The 22,055-nt window shown below is 51.5% G+C and overlaps 1 protein-coding gene across 1 annotated transcript in view; it reads right to left on the bottom strand.

The window, feature by feature from the left end:
* Positions 1–22,055, bottom strand: part of Esyt3 (extended synaptotagmin 3) — a 44,846-nt gene that overhangs the window by 8,121 nt on the left and 14,670 nt on the right. Inside the window, exons 2-15 of the mRNA XM_052187559.1 lie at positions 18,057–18,098; positions 15,555–15,689; positions 12,366–12,442; positions 10,993–11,059; positions 10,326–10,415; positions 9,370–9,425; positions 7,490–7,610; positions 4,239–4,409; positions 3,523–3,605; positions 1,949–1,997; positions 1,460–1,549; positions 897–962; positions 752–814; positions 235–303 (exon numbers count right to left, since the gene is read on the bottom strand). Coding sequence (XP_052043519.1) covers positions 235–303; positions 752–814; positions 897–962; positions 1,460–1,549; positions 1,949–1,997; positions 3,523–3,605; positions 4,239–4,409; positions 7,490–7,610; positions 9,370–9,425; positions 10,326–10,415; positions 10,993–11,059; positions 12,366–12,442; positions 15,555–15,689; positions 18,057–18,098 — 1,179 coding nt within the window. The remainder of the gene's footprint in view (positions 1–234; positions 304–751; positions 815–896; positions 963–1,459; positions 1,550–1,948; positions 1,998–3,522; positions 3,606–4,238; positions 4,410–7,489; positions 7,611–9,369; positions 9,426–10,325; positions 10,416–10,992; positions 11,060–12,365; positions 12,443–15,554; positions 15,690–18,056; positions 18,099–22,055) is intronic.

Genomic DNA, 22,055 nt, shown 5'->3' with positions numbered 1-22,055 from the left:
TGCCTGAGGAACCTGAGGACAGTCAGTGTAGCAGAAAGGCGTGGCTTCAGCCCATGCTCCAAGGTAAGCCCTAATTCCGCTGGCCTGTTCTTGGTGGAGCCACCTGCCACATAAGGAAGGGATTCCAAGGGCTTTGTAAGCCTGCAGCATGAGAAAACTCCCTTTGTTCTGTCTCTCCTTAAGAGGGGTGGGAGCCCCGTTTCCTATCTCAGACCTCCACAGTAACTGTCTTACCTTACTTGTAAAGGTCTTCTTGCCCACAGAGAGCTTGACGTATGAAGAAGGGTCTCTGCTGGCCTTATTCTGTAAGGGGGAGACCCACAATGTTTCAGGGTGGGCCCAAGACAGCTATCCCTCCCTACCCTCCACTCCCCAGGTTTATCAGTAGACTGTAGGGTAGCCAGTGTCTCTGTGGGGACACTGATGTCTCCTGGCATCAAGGGCTGCACTATGGCATGGGCACTGTGCGAGACTTCCTGAGTAGGAACCCTAAGCTGCACAGCAGAGGCCAGAACTGGAGCGAACACGTCCAGCTCCACCCACCACTATGCCCAGGCCCAGACCCTCCACCCTCTGGATCTTTTTATAAAATAGCAACAAACAACAAGAAAACCTGGAATCCATTACTCTGGGACTCCAGGGTAATGACTGAGAACAAAGTGTCGGCCCAGTGAGCCGAGGCTATGTGGCAGACAGGCCCAGGCTATAGTCACTTCAGGGAAAAGTCAAGTTCTCAGCCACATTCACTTACTTTGACAAACCTGGAGAGTTTTTTGGCTCGATATTCACCATTCAGATAGTCAAAAGGGTTTCTCTGCAACACAAGAATTGGCGTTAAAACAACACAAGGGCATCTGACAGTGCTGAGCAGAAGGCTAACGCCCACCATGACTCACCGGCAGGTTGCAGGCATTTTCTAAGAAGACCACAAGGATGGCAGTGGAGAGGCCGCTATCTCTGGTCTGCAAACAGACACACCCTCACTGAATACTCCCAGAATCAGGAGACAGGCAGGTTTGGAGACGTCTACTCAGGGCAGAGGCAGCCAACCCATGCTCACTCTAACAAACCTAGCTTTATGTTGGCTGAGAATACATCTGCAGCAGGATAGGGTCAAGGTAGACAAAAGTAGATGTCTGTGAAATCCGGTACAGGCCCAGACACAGAGCGCCAAGGACCCCATGCTTGCTGAAAAGTATTGACTGAAGCTCAGAGGCTGTTTACTGAGAGATGAGGAGCTGCCCTGATGGAGAAGCTGGAGTGACATGTTCTCCAGGAGACAGCAACAGATGGAGGGAGGCCTCTTCCCTCCGTGCCTCTACCTGCACGCAATAGGTAGAAGTGGGGGCTATCTCCCTTCCTGTCTCTGAACCAGGAGGCAAAATGGACTCTCTTCCTTCTCCTCCTCTTCTCCTGAGGCTCCTCCCCTGACAATCCTTTCTGCTGGGAACCCACTCACCTCCGTCAGCGCATCCTGTTCAGTGAGCAGTGACAGCCACTCCAGCCGCAGGTGCAGTCGCCCACTGGTCGTGTCATTCAGGACAAACCACTGCGGGTCGCAGAGGAAGGAAAGCTCAGGGTGGAGGCTGGCTGCTGACAATTCGGGACTAGAGAAAAGGTTAGCTAACCCAGAGAGAGCCCAGCAGGCTGGGGGACCGGCGGGTAAGGGAGAAAAGTCCCACACTCTGGGATTGTGGACCCAGCTCCAGCCTCCCTTCTTATGAGGTGACTGATGCCCTTGCTGAGGTGCCTTATCCTATAGGTATTTCCCAGGGAAACTTCTAACTCCAGCCAGAGGGGGCTCCCCAGAGCCATCTGTGCCTCACCCAACTCTCGTCCCTGAGAATGGACATGTGTCCCCAGGGCCAGATGGCTGAAGTGACCTGCCAGAGCTGTGCTCTGAGAGGGCTGTCCCTGGAAACCCCAGGGCTGGGTGTGCCGTCTCTACCTCGTCCACCACTCTGTTCTTCATGACATCTCCGAGGCAGATCTGCAGGCTGGGAGATGGAGAGTAAGGACAACAGGGCCCAGAGCAGGCCCAGGGGCCCACTGTGGCCTCCGATCTCAAAGGACCGGATGTGGCCACTGGGCCAGTGGGAGACCAGCTGCAGGCGGAGAGAGGGAGGGCTAACTAACCTCCAGCGCGCTCCACTGGGCTTATGCTGTAGGGAGGAAGCGGCTCCCAGCCCCAGTAGGGACAAGCAGAGGTCTGGATACAGCCCCTCTGGGTTTTCAATCATACTGCGGTTGGCATTTTGAGCAGGATAATTCTTCATTGTGCAAAACTGTTCATGCATCACAGGAATTTGCCTTCCTGGCTGGACCCATGCCCTCTGAATGCCAGAGGTACTCTAACAGTCAGATGCCCCTCTGACTTGAAAACTGGGTCCAGTGCACTGTGACTGGCAATAAGTGGAACCAGTGTCATGTAGGTGGCAATTAATAGATGACGTGTGTGTGTGTGTGTGTGTGTGTGTGTGAAAGCTGGGACGTCCCATATCACAATGTTGCCCTAGCCTATCACAAGCTAAACCCAACCTGCAGGTTCTGTGAGCCAGAGGGAGGTCTGAGTTCCTGTGTGACTCAGGAGTGCGCACACATCCAGCATGCACCTGAACTCACCCTGGAAGGAAGTAACAGGCCGTACTTCCACCCACATCACTACAAACTGCAGTCTCCGAGACCACGAAGACTCTAGAACGAGCAGCAGCACCCTGCGATGCTCTGTCTTCTATTTCTTTGGTCATGTTTCTACTTGTTATAACTCCACGCTCAGGGAAACAAGCTACATACTACAGGGGCATGAGACTCGAGTCACTTCTGCTCCTGCCTCCTGCTCTGAGGAATAAGCATCCGTGTCTCCCCCGCTTGACCCTCGGTCATCTTCTGGGAGGCTGGATCCAGCTGCACTGTGCCCTTCCCTACTTGGTGGGAAACCGCAGTGGCCAAAGTCACTACACCGTATTGTTTGTACATGTTTGTAGTCAAGCATTCAGCTAGACTCTTCCAAGGGAGGGTGTTCTGTGGCCACAGAGACTTTGGCAGTAAGCATACTGAGGGCTAGTGCCTTTACAGGAGGTTCCTGTACGTGGAACCGGCCTAGACTAAAAGCAAGTCTGAGTTTGCCAACCAGCCCCCCAGGGGTCACGTCAGTGCGCCTGCAGCCTTCAGTTCAGCACACAGGGAATGACCAAGGCTCCTTAGAGTTGAGCACCTTGCTCACTGTTCCAAAAGGGACTCTGGGTAGATTCTTAGTGGGGACACGGGCCCTGGGGTCCTCTCTGTACTTCTTACCACTCTCCTCCAGGGCCTGTGTCAGGGCTAGAAACATCTAGGGAGGTTTGTAACAGGACTGTAGAATGTGGTGACAGACTGATACAGTCACTCTCTTCACTGTGGCCATTGTCACAGGGGGTTGCAGGTCAGTAAGCAGTGAGAGTCTGTCCTTTCTAAATGCCCCAAGTCCCAGCCTTGTACTCTAAGCACAGAAGACACTCCAAAGCCCAGGTCCTGACTCCTCACCTGCCCAGGAAGTCATCCTTGTCAGTGTCCTCGTCATACAGGTCTACCTCCAGGTCCTGCCCAGGCACCTCATACACCATAAACTGCAAGGACAGAGACACATCACACCGTACAACCCACAGACTGCCAGAGCCCAGCCTAGGGCCTCCCCGGAGGGCAGCAGAGGGGACCAGAGACAGCACAAACACTCCACAGCACGGTGCCACAGAAGTCACTGGCTGCCATCTGCTCTGCCTTAGGCTGACACATTCTCCTCACATGGGGGCTGTGGGACATCAGGGAGCTAAGTTGCCCTTTCTCCACCTGCTTTCATTGCCTGGGACCAGACATAACAGAGCACAGAGGTAGTTCTAAGGAAAGGGGCAGCTGGGGGTGACCCTGAAATGTGATTGCCAGGCTGTGAGTCCCACCCATGCGGTAACAGAGAAGGCTGAGGACTTGGACATGGCTGCCTATGCAGTATTGCTCTCCTTTCATTGAAAATACTCAACGGATGATTCTAGGGAAGAAAGGGCACAGAAAATGGGGTCGGAATAGTTTACTAGAGAGCCTTCTAGACAGGGAGCAAGAGTTACCCAGACCTACCTGCCCATTAACGAGACTTTCACCCTAACCATGGCTTCTCTGAGGAGCCGTGAGAGCCACTGTGCCCATCCCAGCCCAGAGTGAAGCCTGCAGACACCAGGACTTCTGAGGGAGGTTGAAGAGACCCTTACCTCAAACACTTCGTTCCAGGTGGGGTTTAGGCTCTTGTAGATGGTTCTGCTCCGGCAGTGCTGCAAGCCGATGCTCACCTTGGCGTAGGGGTCTGACTTGCCTCCAAGCCCTAGGAAGTTGTCCTTCTGGGCCAGCTTCTTGGCCTCCAGCAGATGGACTCTGATCACACCCTGAGAAGCACACAAGCCCCGGTTCACAGGCATCTTCCTGACATACCAGCCTTAAGTCCAGGAGACCAGGGCCCAAACCACTGGAGATCACGGCTGCCCCTTCCACAGTCTGGACAGAGATGGCAACCAGAGACAACAGTGACCTAACCAAGGCTACACAGCCCCTGGTGGCAGGGCCCCATGCTCTATCCAAGGCTCTGGCCTTCCCACACACTCTTCTCCAGACTTGATATGAACAGCTTCCTCAGCACTGCTGTGACACTTGCACCTAAACTGAATGCTAGGGATTCTCCAGGAAGCATGCTATGGCCCTGCCTGCAATGGTGGTAGGTCCCTGTGTGCATAAAAGCCGCTTGAATATTGCCCACCACAGGGAAGACCCTTTCCCCACACTCCCACTGTTTAAAAGAAATGCAAAACTGAACTTGGAAAGTCGCAGTTCATTGGTCTTCAGCAACAACTCTTTCTTGGAACAATACTTTTTTAAGATAACCAGTAAATGCATACACGGTTTTGTTGATCTACAAAGCTGCTTTGAGGAATCTGTCACCTTCAGTGACAGCATGTGGTCCAGGCAGGTGGCCTTGACAGTGTCATTAGCAGGACTGATAACTCAGGCCTGCGCACTGCACCAGTGTTTGTAGCAGCCAAAGTCCAGACACAACCTGACTATCCGTCAATAGGGCTGTTGTGTGGGGACAGTAATTCCGACAGTAAAACAGTCTGCGCCATCAGCGGAACCGAGGAAGGTCTATCTGTACTGTGACAGCGGGGCTCTGTGACAAGTGCAGTAATAAAATTGAAGGGAAATAATACACTCGCATCTATTAAAGATGGAGACCGTGATAAATACCACTTAAGCCCTTTTCTACTGTAGAATCTTCTGTCACAAATACTGTCACCCTGTAACAGAAGGGTGAATGTGCCTTGCTACACTTCATAGGCTAACAAAAATCCAAGCGCCAGGGGTGGGTTACCTCTGTTGGAACGGTTGGCCCCACAGACCCCCAAACATTATAGGCCACTGTCAGTGCTCTTGGTTACCCTCCGGAACTTGACGAGAAGAGTCTGTTGCTGACTATTCCATATACTTGAGTCATAGAACCGACTGGCTAACTTTCAAAGCGTGTTATTGGGACGGGGGAGAGTAATCAACTGTACCCAGCTGTGAACCCTAAAGGCTCCAATAATGACTAGGCTGGTAACACATATCCACTGGTGCAATGGCGGACATATCGGTGGTACACAACCACCTGGACTAACAGTCCTCTCCTCAAGATGGAAATACCTTCTTTCTGCTGTTGTTTTCAAGAGTCTATAGCTAGACTCCACCATTCTGCTAATATAGAGTTAAACGGACTCCCAGTGACTTCTTAGATGCATATATTAGTACGTCTCTCAGCCCTCAGCAGAGAAGATTTGCTTTGCAGCAGATGGTGATTAACACAGAAAATGAGACAAGAATACTCAGCTCTAAATGGGACATCTGTATCCCAGCCCCTCCTCCCAAAGCTCGGGATCAGTGTAGAAGAGGAAGTGGAAAGATGCTAAGAGTCAGAGGTGGTGTGTCACTACAAGGAAACGGTGTTTTCCAGACACTGCAGTGGAAATGAATAGATGAACTCACAGTAGTGTGACAACATTCACAAGACCAAGGCAAGCTCAGGCCAGACAATTCCAGAGAGGGAAAGACAGTTCTCTTTAAGGCTATAGCCCCTGATAACTTAAATATCCTTCTCCAGGCTGGAGAGATGGCTCAGCAGTTAAGAGCACTGACTGCTCTTCCAGAGGTACTGAGTTCAATTCCCAGAAACCACATGGTAGCTCAGAACCATCTGTAATAGGATCCAATGCCCTCTTCTGGTGTTTCTGAAGACAGTGATAATGTACTCATATATATATATAAATCTTCCTTTTTAAATGCTCTCCTAGCAGGATCAATGGCCAGCTAGGAGTGGGACCTCATGGCTTTTGAGTCTGTCTCCCTTCTCCAAAACCCACTTTATGAAATTCTCAACAAACTAATCAAAAGAAATGAGGACTATAAATATAAACACAGATGTACACATATGAACATGTGGATCTGTCCACATTTACTGATGCTGAAATACAATAGAAAGAAAACATGACTTAGGTGGGGGTGGGGTGGGATCGGAGCAGGGATGGGATATTGATCTTTAGAAACACACAGCTACTTTGTGTAACTGTAAAGAAAATTAAAAAGTAAAACGAATATAGAGAACAGAATGAAATCCATGTAAATATTCATGACCAATTACCAGAATCACAGAAGCTAGCACCAAGGAGTCTTAAATGTGGCAAATTGTCAGTACATTGCCAATGGGATACACTTGGAGAATAAAATGTCTTTAGGGATCCTTACGCGGGTGAGACAATGCTTACAATGTTCTAGGACTGCTGCGTGTCATGTGCATGAAAGCCAATGAGCTACTATGGGAAGCCTGGGACATCCATGCTGCCTCCCGAGCCAGCTGACCTTAGTGTGTGCACCAGTCTGGGTTAGGGTGAGCATGAGCAGAAGGCCTAAGACTTTTCACCTGGCGGACAGTGAAACGGATATGTTTTCCTCTTCAATGGTCCCAACTGCAGGTCCTTAGCTAGCACTTCTTTTTGTAGGGCAGTCACAGGCTAATCAGGGCCTCGTGAGTGGGCCCCAGGAAGTTGGGGAAAAATGGACTCAGAACCCAAAGAACTCCCAGTCCTACTTTAAACAAGAACCCTCCTATTCTGTAGGTCTGAAGGTCCTTTCTACCACCGAGGAGAGTCAAGGAAGCTTTCCTAGGGGGGAAGGAGGACCTCCGATGTCACAGTGTCTACTGTAGTTCCATCTGCAAGCTACACTGGGGACAGGAGCACAGTAAGGTTCTGACCCTTCCCAGGCAGTGACTTTGGGCAAGTCACATGCCCTCTCAGACTCAGTGGCACCCTGTGAAGTGGTTGCCATGTTCTCGAAGAGAGCATGACAATTCCCATGAATGAGCTCTGTTCAGATCCCAGCCCTGGCCAGCGTCCCTCCCCACTGGCCCGGGCTCTGGGGCTGGCTGGCTCCCAGTACTCACGCAGGGGAGAGGAACTCGCAGGTTGCTTATATCCAGTCCCTTCTTCACAGGCACAGTGACTCGGTTGGGCAGCACCAGGTGGGCAGCAATGAGGTCCTCCAGCAGGCTGTCTGATAACTCACTGAAAGGGACATTGACCAGGTGTGTGTGGGGGGACATTGCCTCCTCTGTGCCACCTGCCCCTGTAACCCATCCTCAGTGCTGACACTGAGAGTCTAGCTTGGCAGAAGGCTCCCCCCTCCCCAGGCATCCCTGACCCCCTTCATGCCTGGATGCTGGGTGTGAAGTGGACAGACATCCTGACACCTAGACATGGTGACCCAAAGAACAGCATCCTGCTTGCACCCCACCCTCAAAGGCCTTGCTTCACCCACAGGCAACACAGAGCACCTTTAGAATAGGTCCCTGGACCTGGGTCAAGATTCCCATTCACACCCCTAGCTGCCTTGCCTCAGATGGATGCCCCCCCAACACACACACCTCAGTGACCTGGCACACAGGGCTGGTAACAGTGGCCCTGGAATAGAGCGGTGGGTGCAGCACTGAGAACAGCTCTAGGGCCACAGGAACCATGACCTAAGTGCTTTTATGTATATGTGTACACTGTAGCTGTCTTCAGACACACCAGAAGAGGGCATCAGATCCCATTACAGATGGTCGTGAGCCACCATGTGGTTGCTGGGAATTGAACTCAGGATCTCTGGAAGAGCAGTCAGTGCTCTTAACTGCTGATCCATCTCTCCAGCCCTAAATGTGACCTCTTTATCAAGCCCCTGTGCCAAAATTCAAGGACGGTGAAGGAGGCGGTGGGAAGAATTGTAGGTGCCAGAGGAGGAGGGGGGAGTTAAACGCCAGCTTCAGCACACGCCATGGCCATCACGCTCGTGAACTCAGCGCAGCTATGGGTACCCGCACAGGACACACATAAGATCAAACCACTCACAACTCCAGCATCAGTGGGGAAGGAACTCTCGAGGCCTCCCTGATAACTGAGAATCTACTGGCAGCGGACAGCTGCTGCTAGAGGGAGAACAGTTTACGAGGGTGTGGGCACTGGGAGATTTCTCATGCTTCCATGGAGGGTCCCACACTCACGCACATACAGTCAGTATTAATGGACATCAGGTTATTTAAAATGAAAATACATGAAGTCAGCAGGAAGATGTGGGGGGGGGCGGAAATGGGGAACCTTAGAGGGGAAGTGGATGATAGATTTCATCGCACGCATCTATGAAATCTTCAAAGACTGGGAGAAAAGCTGCATGGCTGGATTCTCTCCATTTAGAACAGAAGAGACACGCCCAGGGAGCATCCCCTAGACAGAGAGCTCATAGCCTTCTTGGCCAGTCCAGCTGACCCTGCTTGCTGGGGAGCCAAACCCAATGATGCTGGTCCCCTCCTCTGTCCTTGAAAGATGCCTGGTTTCAGAAGGGCGCCTGCCCCTGGCCTGAGGAGGAAAGAGAGCCCCCGGTCCGGTCCCTTCTCTCAGGCCTCTGCTGGGAAGTGCGCTTCCCCATCAACCGTGGTCATGGAAGCCACCTGGGCCTCTTAGTACACTGGGGGTAGGGAAGGGTGGAGAGTGAGGACATATACAATCACAGTGTGATTCTACCAGGCATATGTGCATGCCCTCTGGGAACCTCAGGACAGAAAAGCCTGGCCCCTCAGCCGAGACCTGAGCACAGTTCTCAGCAGGATTGTTTGCACCTGTCCACACGTTAGCCCTCCCCCAACCACACTCACACACACAAGCACACTCACACATGTCCCCTGGTGCTTGTCCCTTTTGCCCACCCCTTATGCAGAGTGTGTGTATGTGGGGCACAGCCTCTTCAGCTCCCAGCACTGTTAGGAGAGCCCCTCACACCCCAGGCACTTACTTGATACCCGGCATGTCCAGCAGGTTGGTCAAGCCTGTCCAGTTAATCTGCAGGTGCTGCAGGGCAGAGGGAAGCTATTAGGCCCAAGGAGCTGGGAGCCCAGGGCTCATACCTTCTCCCAAACTCTTCACACCCCTAGAAGGGAGAACCCTACCTGCTGGGGTCCACCCTCAGCAGGAGTGAGGTAGAAAGGATGTCTCTCAGCCTGCCAAACTTGGCCTGGGATATGGAGGAGTTTCCTAGCTGGCTATAATGGTCAACTTGACACAATTCAGGGACACCTGAGAAGCCTCAACTGAGGGATTGCACAGCTCACACTGGCCTACGGGTACATCTGTAGGGGTGTGTCTTGATTGTTAATTGAAGGGCCCGCCCACTGTGGGCAGGAGGCGGTCTCGGACTGTCTAAGAACCCAGGAAAGCAGGAGACTAAGTGGGCTTGCAAGCAGGTTTCCTCCGTGGTTTCTGCTTTACATATCTGCTTGAATTCCTGCTTCCCTCAGTGAGGGACTGTAGGCAAAATAACCCCATTCCTCCCCTTAACTGCCTCTGATCAGTGTTCAAACACAACAGCAGAAAGAGACTAGAGCGAGGCCTTAGTTTAGGCTGCTGCTTCATGCCAGGACCACCACAGAAGGGGGCTGTGCCACACAGCCAGGTTGGTGGACTCCAGAGACCAGGTTTGTCTCAATTCCACCTTCTGGGACCCTGGGACCGTCTTTCAGCTCAGTCTCCTCAGCACGGGCAGAGCTGAACCAAACTCCTTGAGGTTCCCTTAAAAACCAAATAGGTTTGTGGCATAGGTGTCCAGTGGTGGTGGGTTCAAATAGGTTTGTGGCATAGGTGTCCAGCGGTGGTGGGTTATGGTAACATCCATTCTCAAGCTAAATGTCAACATATGAGGTCCAGCGCCTCCTCATGCCGAGTATCAGGCCTTTTCCTAGGCTTTGAGCTCACCGGCTTTTGAAGGAAGAACACGGTCACAGCTCCTATGAAGGGCTTGTCTACCAGCAGGGGCTCCAGGATGACGCGCAGGGTCCCCTGCAACTGGTAGGCACAGAGAGCTGTGAGGAACCAAACTTCTCTTCTCATACCTGCCGCTCAGCTTAGCCCGTCTGTGGCCTGGTTATCACTCATGCTAATGACACTGTCAAGGCCACCTGCCTGGACCACATGCTGTCACCGAAGGGCCCATACTTTATGCTCAGGGGCCAGTGCATAGCTATGACCCTGCTGCTGGCCACCAAGGGCTATGAACTAAGTACACTGTGCAGGCAGCTGGGGTGGCTGAGACACCGAAGTGACTCCCAAATCTTGTCACAGATTCTGCTGAGGGACATTTCCACCTCCCAGACTACCTGGCTCTCAGCTATGGCTGGCTCTCCTTCATGCCCTAGGCATCCAAAGCCTTTGGGGACTCCACACACAGGCAATTCCAGAGCCAAGGACCAGTAAGTGAAGCCGAGGACCACTTTGCTGACTGTATGACCTCATAGCTGCTCCCACGATGTCACCAACCCGTGTCTGGTACCATCGTGTCCTTCCCAGCCCCGTTCCAGGGTGAGCCGCTTCCTCTTCCCCGAGCCTACCGTGGGGGCTGGAGCCGTCAAGCATCCCCGCTCACCTGGACGCCGTTCACGCCAGCGCGGATCTTCTGAAGCTCCACGCAGATCTCACAGTCCCCGATGTAGCTGGAAACGGGAAGAGTAAAGGAAGGAGAGGAAAGAGCAGGCGGGGAACACGCCCAGTGCGCCACGGCCTCAGTCCTCATTGCTGGCCATCAAGTCCCAGCTGTCCCTCAGCATGTCGCGTATACCATAGCCTCGGCCTTTCTTGGCCCCTCCCAGACTCCTACACCTGACGGCTTGGGCATACCGCCACCTCTGTCAGTGACAGCAGTGTCCTGTGGTGCCAACGGCCCCAGGGCACCCACGGATGAAAAGGAGGGACTTCTGGTAAACACACTGTCCATCTACTACTTCTGGGTCCCTGACCAGGAGGACATAGGTAGTGCTTCTGGGTTCACCCTGCCATCACACCTCATTGTTGCTGGAGGTAGAGGTTGGTGATAAAGTTTTGGCCAACTCATGATCCCTGTTGGTGATAGACCCTGAGGATCCCAAGATGGGTGCCTTTGAGGGTAAAGGTCAAGAGACCGCCTAAGGTCTGAAGGAGGCTGGGGGTTGGGGTATGTGAACATAGGTGCTTAGTGAGAAGGGACGGGCAGAGGGGTGCAGGGGTGCCAAGCACTTACTGGGAGGTTGAAATATTCATATGAAGATCTCAGGGCAGAGCCAGGGGCACTTATGACCTGCCACTACCCCAGCACAATGGAGACCAGCTCCTAAGAGGGTGGCCCCATTAGACATCTATGTATGGCCAAGGCCAAGGAATGTGAAACTCTGGGAGGGAATGACAACCACAGGGGCTAGTTCTGTCCTCTTAGCACACCTCCAGAGAGACTTACTGCTTGAATCTCCCTTCCTGACCCAAGCCCATCCTGAGCCTCACTGGAAAGATGTCCATGCCCAGCGCTGTACACAGCCACTGCTCATAGTAGACTCTCTAGTTTCCCTGACAGGTCAGAGGCCAGCCTCTCATCTCTGTGCTTAAAGTTCCCTGGCCTCAGCACACGTCTCTTCTTCTCTTGCCACACCTGTTCCCTTTGGCCCCCTCCTCGGCAGAGGCTGCTCTGACCCTCCAGGTAGCCCACAAGAAAGCTCTGCTACCCGACTGTGTGACACAGAGCTACTAGGAGTGCGGGAAGCCAGGCTAAGGCTAAAGAGTGAGCCAGGGTTGTCTATTTGGGGACAGTCATCCGTCCATCCTTTTTTCTATACCTAACCTTTTACAAAGACTTGGGTACCAACCTGGAGGTAGCTGTGACCCTAGGAAGGCTTTTTCATACCCTGCACATCTGTGTGCACACAATCCACTCTATCTCCATCCAAGCTGCTGTCCAGAGCTACCCTGCCTGCCCCTGACACCAGGACTCACCAGATCTGCAGGTCCAGGGTCACTTTCCTCCGGTTGCATTTGTCTGTGTGTGCCTTGACGCCGTTCACCTTGGGACACTGGAGAAGATGACAGAAGGGCTGTGGGTGCCCTTCCTGCTTTCCCTTCCTACCATAGCTACTTACCAGTATCTACTCTATGAGGCCTTGGCCTGGACAAGAAGCCAGGGGACAGAAGGGTCCTAGGTTGGCCTCAGATGCTCACAGCCCAGCCCCAGACAAGAGTGAAATGGGAGGAGTCAAAGAAATGTGTTCTGGATATTAGCCATAAAGTACAGAATACTCACCATACACCCCACAGACCCAAAGCAGTTAAACAAGAAGGAAGACCCAGATAAATATGCTTGAATTCTACTTAGATTGGGAAACAAAATAGTCACGGGAGGAAGAGAGAGGGAGGGCTTTGGGGAGAGGGGAATAGGGTGGCAGAATCAGGTGTGGGAAAATACAGGAGAGACAGGAGAGAGACCCAGAAGGCCAGGAGAATGAATGGAAATCTGCAATTGCTAGGGGTAGAATGGTGGGCAGAATCTCAAGGCAGTCCCTGAGGCCTGGGCTTGGGAGCCTACCAGGAGTCAACACGGGTGACCTTAGCCAAGATGCCTAACAGAGGGGACATGGAGCCTGAAGAAGCCACCTCCTCGTAGCCAGGCGGGACCCTCAGTGGAGGCATAAGGACTCAAACCTACCCACAAAACTTTGGATGCCAAATTTGTCCTGTCAAAATAGAAATGCAGGGACAAAGATGGAGCAGAGACTGAGGGAATGGCCAACCAGTAACCTTCTCAACTTGAGACCCACCCCAGGGGCAAGCACCAATCCCTGACACTATTAATGATACTCCATTGAGCTTACAGACAGCATAACTGTCCTCTGAGAGGCTCTACCCAGTAGATGACTGAAACAAATTCAGACACTCACAGCCAAACATTGAATGGAGGTTGGGGACCCTTATGGAAGAGTTGGAGGAAGGATTGAAGGCCATTGAAGGGTATGGGGACCCCACAGCAAGACCAACAGTGTCTTCTAACCTGGACCCCTGGCACATAAGTAGCAGAAAGCTGCCTTGTCCTGCCTCTCCTTCTGTGGGAGAGGGTGTGCCTAATCCTACAGAAACTCGATGCACAGGTTGGAGGATACCCAGGCAAAGGGGAGGGGCTATATGAGGGGAACTTGGAGAGGGGCAGCGCTTAGGATCTAAATTAATTAACTGGAGAGAGAGAGGAAGAGGGGGTGGGAGCGCCCTCGCCCCCAGGGTGGGACTTCAGGGGAGGGTAGAAGGTCTCCTGAAGAGAGTTTAACCTGAGTGTGGCAGGTAGGCAGGAGCTGGCTCCACATGGGCATGAGAGGGCAGGGTCACTGCCTGGGGGACCCAATCCTTTCCGTTCCATCCCCCACCCCCCTGCTCACTGTTTGTTCTCTCAGGGACTCTGGGTAAGACTAATCAGTAAAAACTAAATTTCCTCTGTACCCGAACTAGTAATGTGCATGGCAAAGTGCTGAGGGGGGAACGTTCACTGACCTATGTAGCTTTTCAGAGAAAGATGAACATAAAGACAGATACAGGGATATATTTAAATCAAACACAGCAAGAGAGTAACATCTGCACAGTTCCGATGTCAAGTTTGTGATACTCGTTGAACAAGCCATTACAATTTTAAATGTTTGGAAAAAATGATAATAAATAATTGGGGGGAAAATCCAATCAGTCACACGAGGAAGGAATCCATTACATTTCTATTCACTCCACAGAAAGTGTCCTTTTAAAATATATTATTGGTGCTGGAGAGATGGCTCCGTGGTTAAGAGTGCTGCTCTAGAAGACCACGGTTTGATCCCTAGAACTTTACAGAGAGGCCGCCCTTTCTTTCTCCCCAACCCCTTTTCTGGGAGCCTCTGGTACACATATGGTATCCATAAATTTACTTAGGCACATACACATATATAAAATCTAAAAATGTATTCACCTCTGAATAGGTTCTCAGAGCATGGTGCATAAATATAGAAAAATGTATTAGAGGGAATGTCTGTCCAGGAATTCATTATGAACAAAATGTTTACTTTACATCTGTGATTAGTTTTCTCACATTTATTTAATATTCATTTGATATTTTCAGTTTAGACTCTTTGTGGTACCTGAAATTGAACCCAAGACCTTCCACACACTAAACAATTTTAATTTTATATTATTATTCTTTTGAACTCCCCAGAATGGTAAAAGCTGCAAAGGACATGCACAGCCTGGCTCTGCCGGGGCCTCACTGGACGTGTGGGCTGGGGGAGGGGTGCCATGCTCAGTTACCACTTCTCGGGGCCTGCTGGGAGCAGAGGATAGTGGGCACCTATGATGTTCAGCTATCCCAATACCTCGCCTTCAGGGACACACTTGGGGCACACACTCTATGCCAGGCAGGATAAGTCCTGGTCCAGGCTCACAGTTGGACAAGGGCGCCAGGCTAGATCGTGGCTTCTGCATGTGGGGCGCTGCTCACACCTACTTCAGAGGCCACTGGAGGCCAGTTCATGCCCCACAGCAGCCCTTAGAAACTCCGGTCCTCTCCTTTTCTAGGACAAGCAACTGGAACTGAGAGAAGGTAGGTCATTGACCCAAGCTAACTCAAGCACGGGAAATGCTAGAGATCCTGGCAGATCTGGAAGACATGGGAGGACAAATGCTCAGGGGCATCCTGGGATAACACTGCAGTCGGTGGAAGGGCGGGGGAGGATGGGAGGATGAGGAACAGAGAGTAGATAGGCATGATCTCCTACAACTCTGACCTTTGTGGGCCTGTCACAAAGCACTAGACAGAGGTGATCATAGCGGGCACTGCGGTTAGCAGTTACAGCCTGTCCATCTTTGGATCCAGCTGGCTCCCTTCACGCACGCTTCCACAATTTCTAGAAAGAGAGGAGCTATTTCCCTCCGCTTCCTTCTGCTCTCGGGCCCTGGTTTCCATGGAGCGTAGGAAGTTGGGTAGGAGGACAGGAGGGGAGGACTGTGCACTAAAGCTGACAGGCAGGGAAACACAGGCAGGGGCCTCTGGCTCTCTGGGGCCCAGAGGGATATTCTCATAATCTGACTGACCTAGGTTTGGGAGAACTAGGAAGAGAGCAAAGTCTGAGAAAAGTCTGCCCTGCAAGTCCAGGCAGAGTTCACTGAGGCAGTACCGACCTTCTGCCCAAAGTAGAGCTTGGTGAAAGTGAAGGTCCTGAGGTGGATGCTCTTCTCCCGGATCTTGGGCTCCAGTTTCTCCCTGACCTTGTTCTCCATGATCATGCTTAGGTAGGGCCAGATCTGTGTGATGATCTGCAGAGAGGGACAGAAGCCCTTGGAGGTCAGACCCGTGCTGTAGATGACAGACCTCTGTAGCCTGACTCCACGGGCGGAGTCCACAGCCCCTGTGCTGCCTGCCCACTAGCCTCCCACCTAGTCATCAATCCATTCTGCAAATACCCAGGGTCAGCAGCAGGTCCCACTGCCGTGCGGAGGCTGAGGTGCATTTTGCAGGGTGCCATGGAAACACACTTCCATTTAATTCAGTAATACAAAGCCATTACATTAGAGTTGAGCTAAACCGCAGCATCACTCCGCACTGCGGCTGCTGTACAGAGTAACAGATGTGAAGGGTTTGAGAAAAACAGTGACAGAAGAGACTCTTTCCTGTAGGCATAATTTTTCAGAAGCCAGCAAAGGCAGCCTTTGGTCCATTGCTACACCAGGATGAGTCACAGGGCTCATCTGAGAGCCATGTTGGGACCACGTTCCTCCTGATACCAGGGCCTCATATCCCCTACACGAAATATCAAGTGTTCTTATATAAACTAGTAGATGGTCTAGCCTACTACATACCCAGCTGGTTGGTACAGCCTATGACTCCTAGACTATGAACCTGCCAGTCAAGTTACTGAGGTGAATGAATACTACAGGTCAACTATGACACAGCAGGAAGTGTTTGTAAACAGAAAGACATGGCTGAAACCCCAGGCAGAAAATGCTCAGCTCCATTATAATCAATGGGACCACTGTGGTATTTTGGTTTATTGTTGACAAAAAATGATGTTGTGCAGACATGGCTATACAATGATCATAGTTTCCCAAAATGACATTGCCACAATGTTTTTGTTTCTTTTACATCATGTGTGTGTACGTGTACGTGTGTGTGTGTGTGTGTGTGTGCATACGCGTGCTTACATCTTAGCACTCATGTGGAGTTCAGGCAACACACAGGAGTCTGTTCTCCCCTACCATGTGCATTATGGGGGTGGCCAAGCATCCTTACCCGCTGGGCTATTGCGCTGGCAAGGCATCATGTTTTTAACTGACCCACAGACTATTTCTAGCAGTCATGGCTATTTCTATTTTCTATGTAGGAGTTGTGAAGTGAAGACCTTGGGTCTCAGGGCAAGTGACGCCAGGAGTGAGGACTTTGGGCTTCAATATAAAGGTACCCCTCCCCCACTGTGCTCCTTCCCATGATCACAGCAGAGCCTGAAGTTACGGGACCCAGGAGCTTGTCCGCCCACTTTCTCAGAGGCCTCTCCCATGCCGTCTTCCTGTGTTCTCCAGCGTTTCTGGCACACACCACACATCCACAGCTGCCTCCAGGGTCGCATAGCACTCCATGTCAATGTGGGCTCTCCAGTGACCAGGACCTGGCTGGCATGCACAGGAAGGGCTCTGCAGAGGGTATCCTAGGAGCCTGATACCCAGCTATTCACCACAGAACCCAGGTCACTCTAAAGCAGCGAGCCGTTTCCTCCAAACTCTTCCTGGAGGCTGGGGGCAGTTTCTGATGCACTTGGCAAAGGACATTTCCAGGAATGCGAGGATATCAACCTTAAACCATAAGGATGTTGCTAGCTAGTACCTGACCTAAGTGAGTGCTGCCGTGGACCAAGTCTCCTTCCAGAGTTAAGGAGAGTCTGAGAGTCAGGAGCCTACAGGGACAGGCTGCAAGGAAGCCCTCACGGATCACACCAGGGACATGGGACTCAGGCTTCTCATCCGGAAAGTCAGGGTTCCTGATGCACATGGGCCAGAAGGCAGGACACGGAGCAGTTAGCCAGCACAAGGGGAGTCCCCTTAGGTGGCCTTCCTCCAGTGACCCATACTCATCCTGGGCCTGGGCAGGGATCGTAGTCACTCAATTTCACAGATAAGGAAACTGGCTCAGAGATGTTGGGCAAATTGTCCAAGCCTGCACAGCACTAGTTCTATAGCTGGGTAGGAGCCATAATGGAATCCAGATGCTGTGTCTAATTAGCATGGCCCTTTTACTCAATGATCTCGAGGGGAGGGGGGAATAAAGGTTGTACTTTCCTCTATAAATTTTCCCTATTTTTAGAGGGGGGCTTTCTCCCACGGTCCAGATAGTAATTAAAAACCGGTTTAAAGGGGTGGCAGGAGGAGGAAAGGGAGGCAAACATTTCTGTGAATGAACCAAGGGGGGACACCTGTCACTCAAGCTGGGCAGTGGAGGGGCCTCTCTGTCCATCCCTCACAGGAGAAGTACTGGCTGAGGTTTGGGTCTGTCTGCACAGCGATCCCATCACTGCTGCTCAGGGGCTCAGATGGTGAGTAACTGAAGAGCCCAGGCCTGCCATGAATCCAGCTGCCCTGCTCGCCCACGCCCACGCCCCTGCCCGCCCACGCCCCTACTGGCCATGGCCTTACCTTATTGGCCCACTCCACACGCTCCACATCTGGGAAATGTATCTAGAAAAGAGAAACCCCAAGAGGAATTAGGCAAGAGCCACATGCCCTTCCAAGAGGGCTGGTAAGCCGGGGCCTGAGGTGTGGAAGGTAGGTGGCTCCGTGAGTCCCCACCCCTTGCCCGTGTCTGGGCTCCTTCCTGCCTCTGCAGAAGTCACAAGGGTGTCCTCGGCATCCACCGCACACCAGGCCCTGCCCATTCATGGCCAGTATGCTCTTAGCTCTGCTTTGATTTCACAGAAGTGCCTTCTAGGCCTGAGGAAGGCTCCGGAAGTCTCTCTCCCCTTGGTCTCCCGTGCAGCTACGTGGAGGCACGCTGGAGACGCTCCTTTCCTCATTCACTGGACACCCCCAACTCCGCTGGGTTAATAAGCAAGTTTGCGCCTCACAAATTTTCTTTATTTGTTTCAAGGAGGCAAGCGATATATTCTCTGTCAACAACAACAGCACCCCAGCAAATGCAAAACTTAGCTAAACAGAAGAGAAATTCAGAATTTTATTAGGAAACGTCACCACTCCTTGACAGCCATCTTCAACAGGGTGCCATTTTCCATAGCCACTAGGGGGTGGTGTGTGGCTGTCATAAAGCACCTACTATCCTCTTTACTCTCGGAGGCCCACCCTAGCCCCACCCCCCTACCCTGTCTCCAGCAAAGAGGAACCACAGGCCTTGTCATGTAGCCACCTAGCTTCCTCTAGCTCCTGACCACTCATCTTGCTCCTGGTGGGGTCCCAGGATGCAAGTTCACCTCCACATGACTTGCCTCAACCCTACGACATCCTCAGGGCCTCTTAGTCCAACCTCCCACCAAGGTCCTGCACAGGCCAGTTTCGAGGGTATCAATCAATCAGTCACCCTCACTCAGGCCTCCCTGTTTTTGGGGATTGCTGTTTGTCACTATCTGCCCCGCCCTTCACTTCCGGGTCCCCCAAGCAGAGAACAGATGTCCCTCTCCACTGTAGAACTCAATACCCTTTATTGAATAGTGATCTCACGCCCTCTCCCTACCAGCCTGGAAATGCGTAGCTGACGCAACCTTCCCCTATCATGGGATGTCGTAATAAACACTTGTGGGATGAAGGACCATCCTGCTGACTGGATACACGCAGGCATGGAGGTAAGGCTCTTGCTCTCAAAGAGCACTGGGGGCCATGAAGGAACCGAACCGGTATGCAGAGAACAGTGCACCTGAGCACAAGACGGAGACGGGATGGAGGGGCCAGGGGGGGATCAGCTTCAGTCCAACCCATACTGACATGATTGCTTTTGTCGCTAGACTGTTCACTCTCCATCCCGATTCCTGCTCTGGCACCCAGTGGGTGTGGACGTTTCCACATTCCCTACCCGGGTAGCGCTACATCCTTGGGAGCTGAGCTGTTCTGCGTCTGGACCCTGGAGGCTGATCCAGCTTGGCAGGTCTAACGAAGGCCACCCATGGGAGCTGGTCAAGTGTAGATTCCTATGCCGCCCGGCACCGCCTGAACCAGAGTGCACTGGGGCGGGGCCCTCTGACTTATTTTTAACAAGCTCCTGCAGTGATTCTGGAGCTCGCTCGCTCGCTCGGGGCTGGCTCTGAGATATCAAGGAACAGCCCACGCTTTGTGTTATGGTGACCCACACCCGAGAGCGTGGGAGCAACAAAATGATCAGACTCACATTCCTGAAGTTGCCATGGTCTCTCTCTCTATTTACCAAACCTGCCTTCGGGGCTCTTTACCAAGAGGCCTCTCACAGATGGTTTGAAACCCCTGGACAGCAATTCTAAGAATACAAGACTGCTAGGGCATCCAGTCAGGCGCATACTCCTGGGGGCTCCCTCAGCCGGGATCTCAGCACCTATCGTCACCCTGGTGAACAGGCAGACAGGAGCCAATGCTCTGCGCCCAGTGAGCCGGAGACAGAAGCCTGACATTAGCACGCCCTGATGTGCAAAGGCCATCAGCCTCTTTCCCATGAGAACTGGTCTTTTTCCATCTTTCTGCAAAAACTTCTCCCCATGCCAAATTCTCAAGGCTATCCTAAGTTTTTGTCTGTGGCTTGTATATTCAGGGCTTACTCTCCCTGGATTTTTTTTTTAAACAGGGTAAGATAAGGATATAATTTTATGTCTCTCTGTCCCACTTCACCGAAGGCTGTCTTAATCAACTACAACAAAGCTGGGCGCACATGCCCTTCCCGCGTGACCTGGAGTGGGTCAAGCTTCAACCCCTCAGGTTTGTTCCCCTCTTCACACTTTCAGTTACTATCATTTCAAAATGACCTGGGGTAGAGAGATCCTCGCTTTTTGTTTGCCAAACTTATTTAAGATAATGGCAGCGTGTTAGTCAATAGTGTTGCACTGCTGTGATAAAACTCCTGAGACAATCAGATTATAAAGAAAGGTTTGCTTTAGTGTCTGGAGTCCCAGAATCCCATGGGAGAACACCTATAATGTACTAACTTCCTTCTACTAGACTCTACCCCTTATGGGCTGTGTCACCTTCCAACTGCACCCTACTGAAGACCAAGCCTTTGCCACAGGGCTTTGGGGGGCTTCCAGATCAACCCACTGCAGAAGGTATTTGTTCTCCCATAGGAACACTGATCAGATAGCTTTTTTTTTTTTTTTCAGTTTTTAAAACTGGGGTTTGACTGAGCAGTGGGTGGTACACGCCTGTAATTCCAGCACTCTGGGAGGCAGAGGAAGGCGGATTTCTGAGTTCGAGGCCAGCCTGGTCTACAGAGTGAGTTCCAGGACAGCCAGGGCTATACAGAGAAACCCTGTCTCAAAAAAAAAACAACAACAACAACAACAACAACAACAAAACCAAAACAAATCTAAAAAAACCAGAACCAAAACAAACAAACAAACAAACAAAAAACTGGGGGTTTGCAGTTATTTTAAAAAATCAGCATTTTACTGTCTGAGAAACTTTGCTGAAAATAAATAGTTCTAATTGTTCCTTGGTTTTCCTAGGTTATTTCTGTCCTCAATTTTAGTCATGCATTTCTTTCTTTTAGGCAGGACCTCACGAAGCTCCAAGCTGCTACATCGCTAAGGGAGACCTGTGAGGGCAGAAGTGGGAGGCTCAGGAATTGCCCTCACAGGCAGGGATACAGATACAAGCTCTCCCACATTTCCATCCCCAGTAACAATCTTTATCTTCCTTTCTTGCTGCCCTAGCCTTCCACATTTCCTGTACTTTACCTTATCAGCCAGAAACCTGAGTTTGAAAAACAGTTGTGGGAGAAAAAAAAAACTAGAGTCTCTGCCTGGGTTTTGGCCTTCAAGGAAAGGCTCTCGGGTCAGCACATGTCAGAGTAGGGCAAGCTCTCCCAGTCTCCTGTGTGCCTTCATTACGCACAGGCATTTAGGATACCCAACACCTTCTACTGTCTACTGAGATAATCATGACCTTTTATAGTTATCCCATAAACATCATTGTCAGCTTAAGTGATGGTGCGTTTTAAACAGAGCCAGCTCTCACTCAACAAGAGGGAACCATGTGTGATATTGAAAACCTAGCCAACTACCACAGACTGTGAGGCCCTGGATCTTGGAGGAAAACCTGTAACTGCGACTTAACTAAACCAGCATAATCCTTAACTACATTCTAAATATTTGTCCTTATACCCACAGGAAAGTGTAGTCCTCACCCCTCATCAAGGAAACGTCTCTCTACCACAGATGGAGACCATTACAGGAAAGTCCAAGCAATCAAACTGCAGAGCTATGGAGCCCAGTTCCAATAGATTTATCTATAGAACCACCCTGCACCTAGGGCTCAGGGCTCGTTAGCAGATGAAGGAGCAGGGACAGACAGTAACAGCCAGAGGATCAGATCAGAACCCACCCCGCCCCTGTGTGTGTGTGCACATGCATATAAAAGCCAGAAGTCAATGCATGACATTTTCTTCAATCATGCTCCATCTTAAATTTCAAGGCGGGGTCTCTCATTGAACCAGAAGGTCACCAGTTC

This window comes from Apodemus sylvaticus, chromosome 7, assembly GCF_947179515.1.
Source record: "Apodemus sylvaticus chromosome 7, mApoSyl1.1, whole genome shotgun sequence".
NCBI classification, from domain to species: domain Eukaryota; kingdom Metazoa; phylum Chordata; class Mammalia; order Rodentia; family Muridae; genus Apodemus; species Apodemus sylvaticus.
Note: the sequence above shows the minus strand (reverse complement) of the source record. Positions and strands in the feature narration are given on the sequence as shown.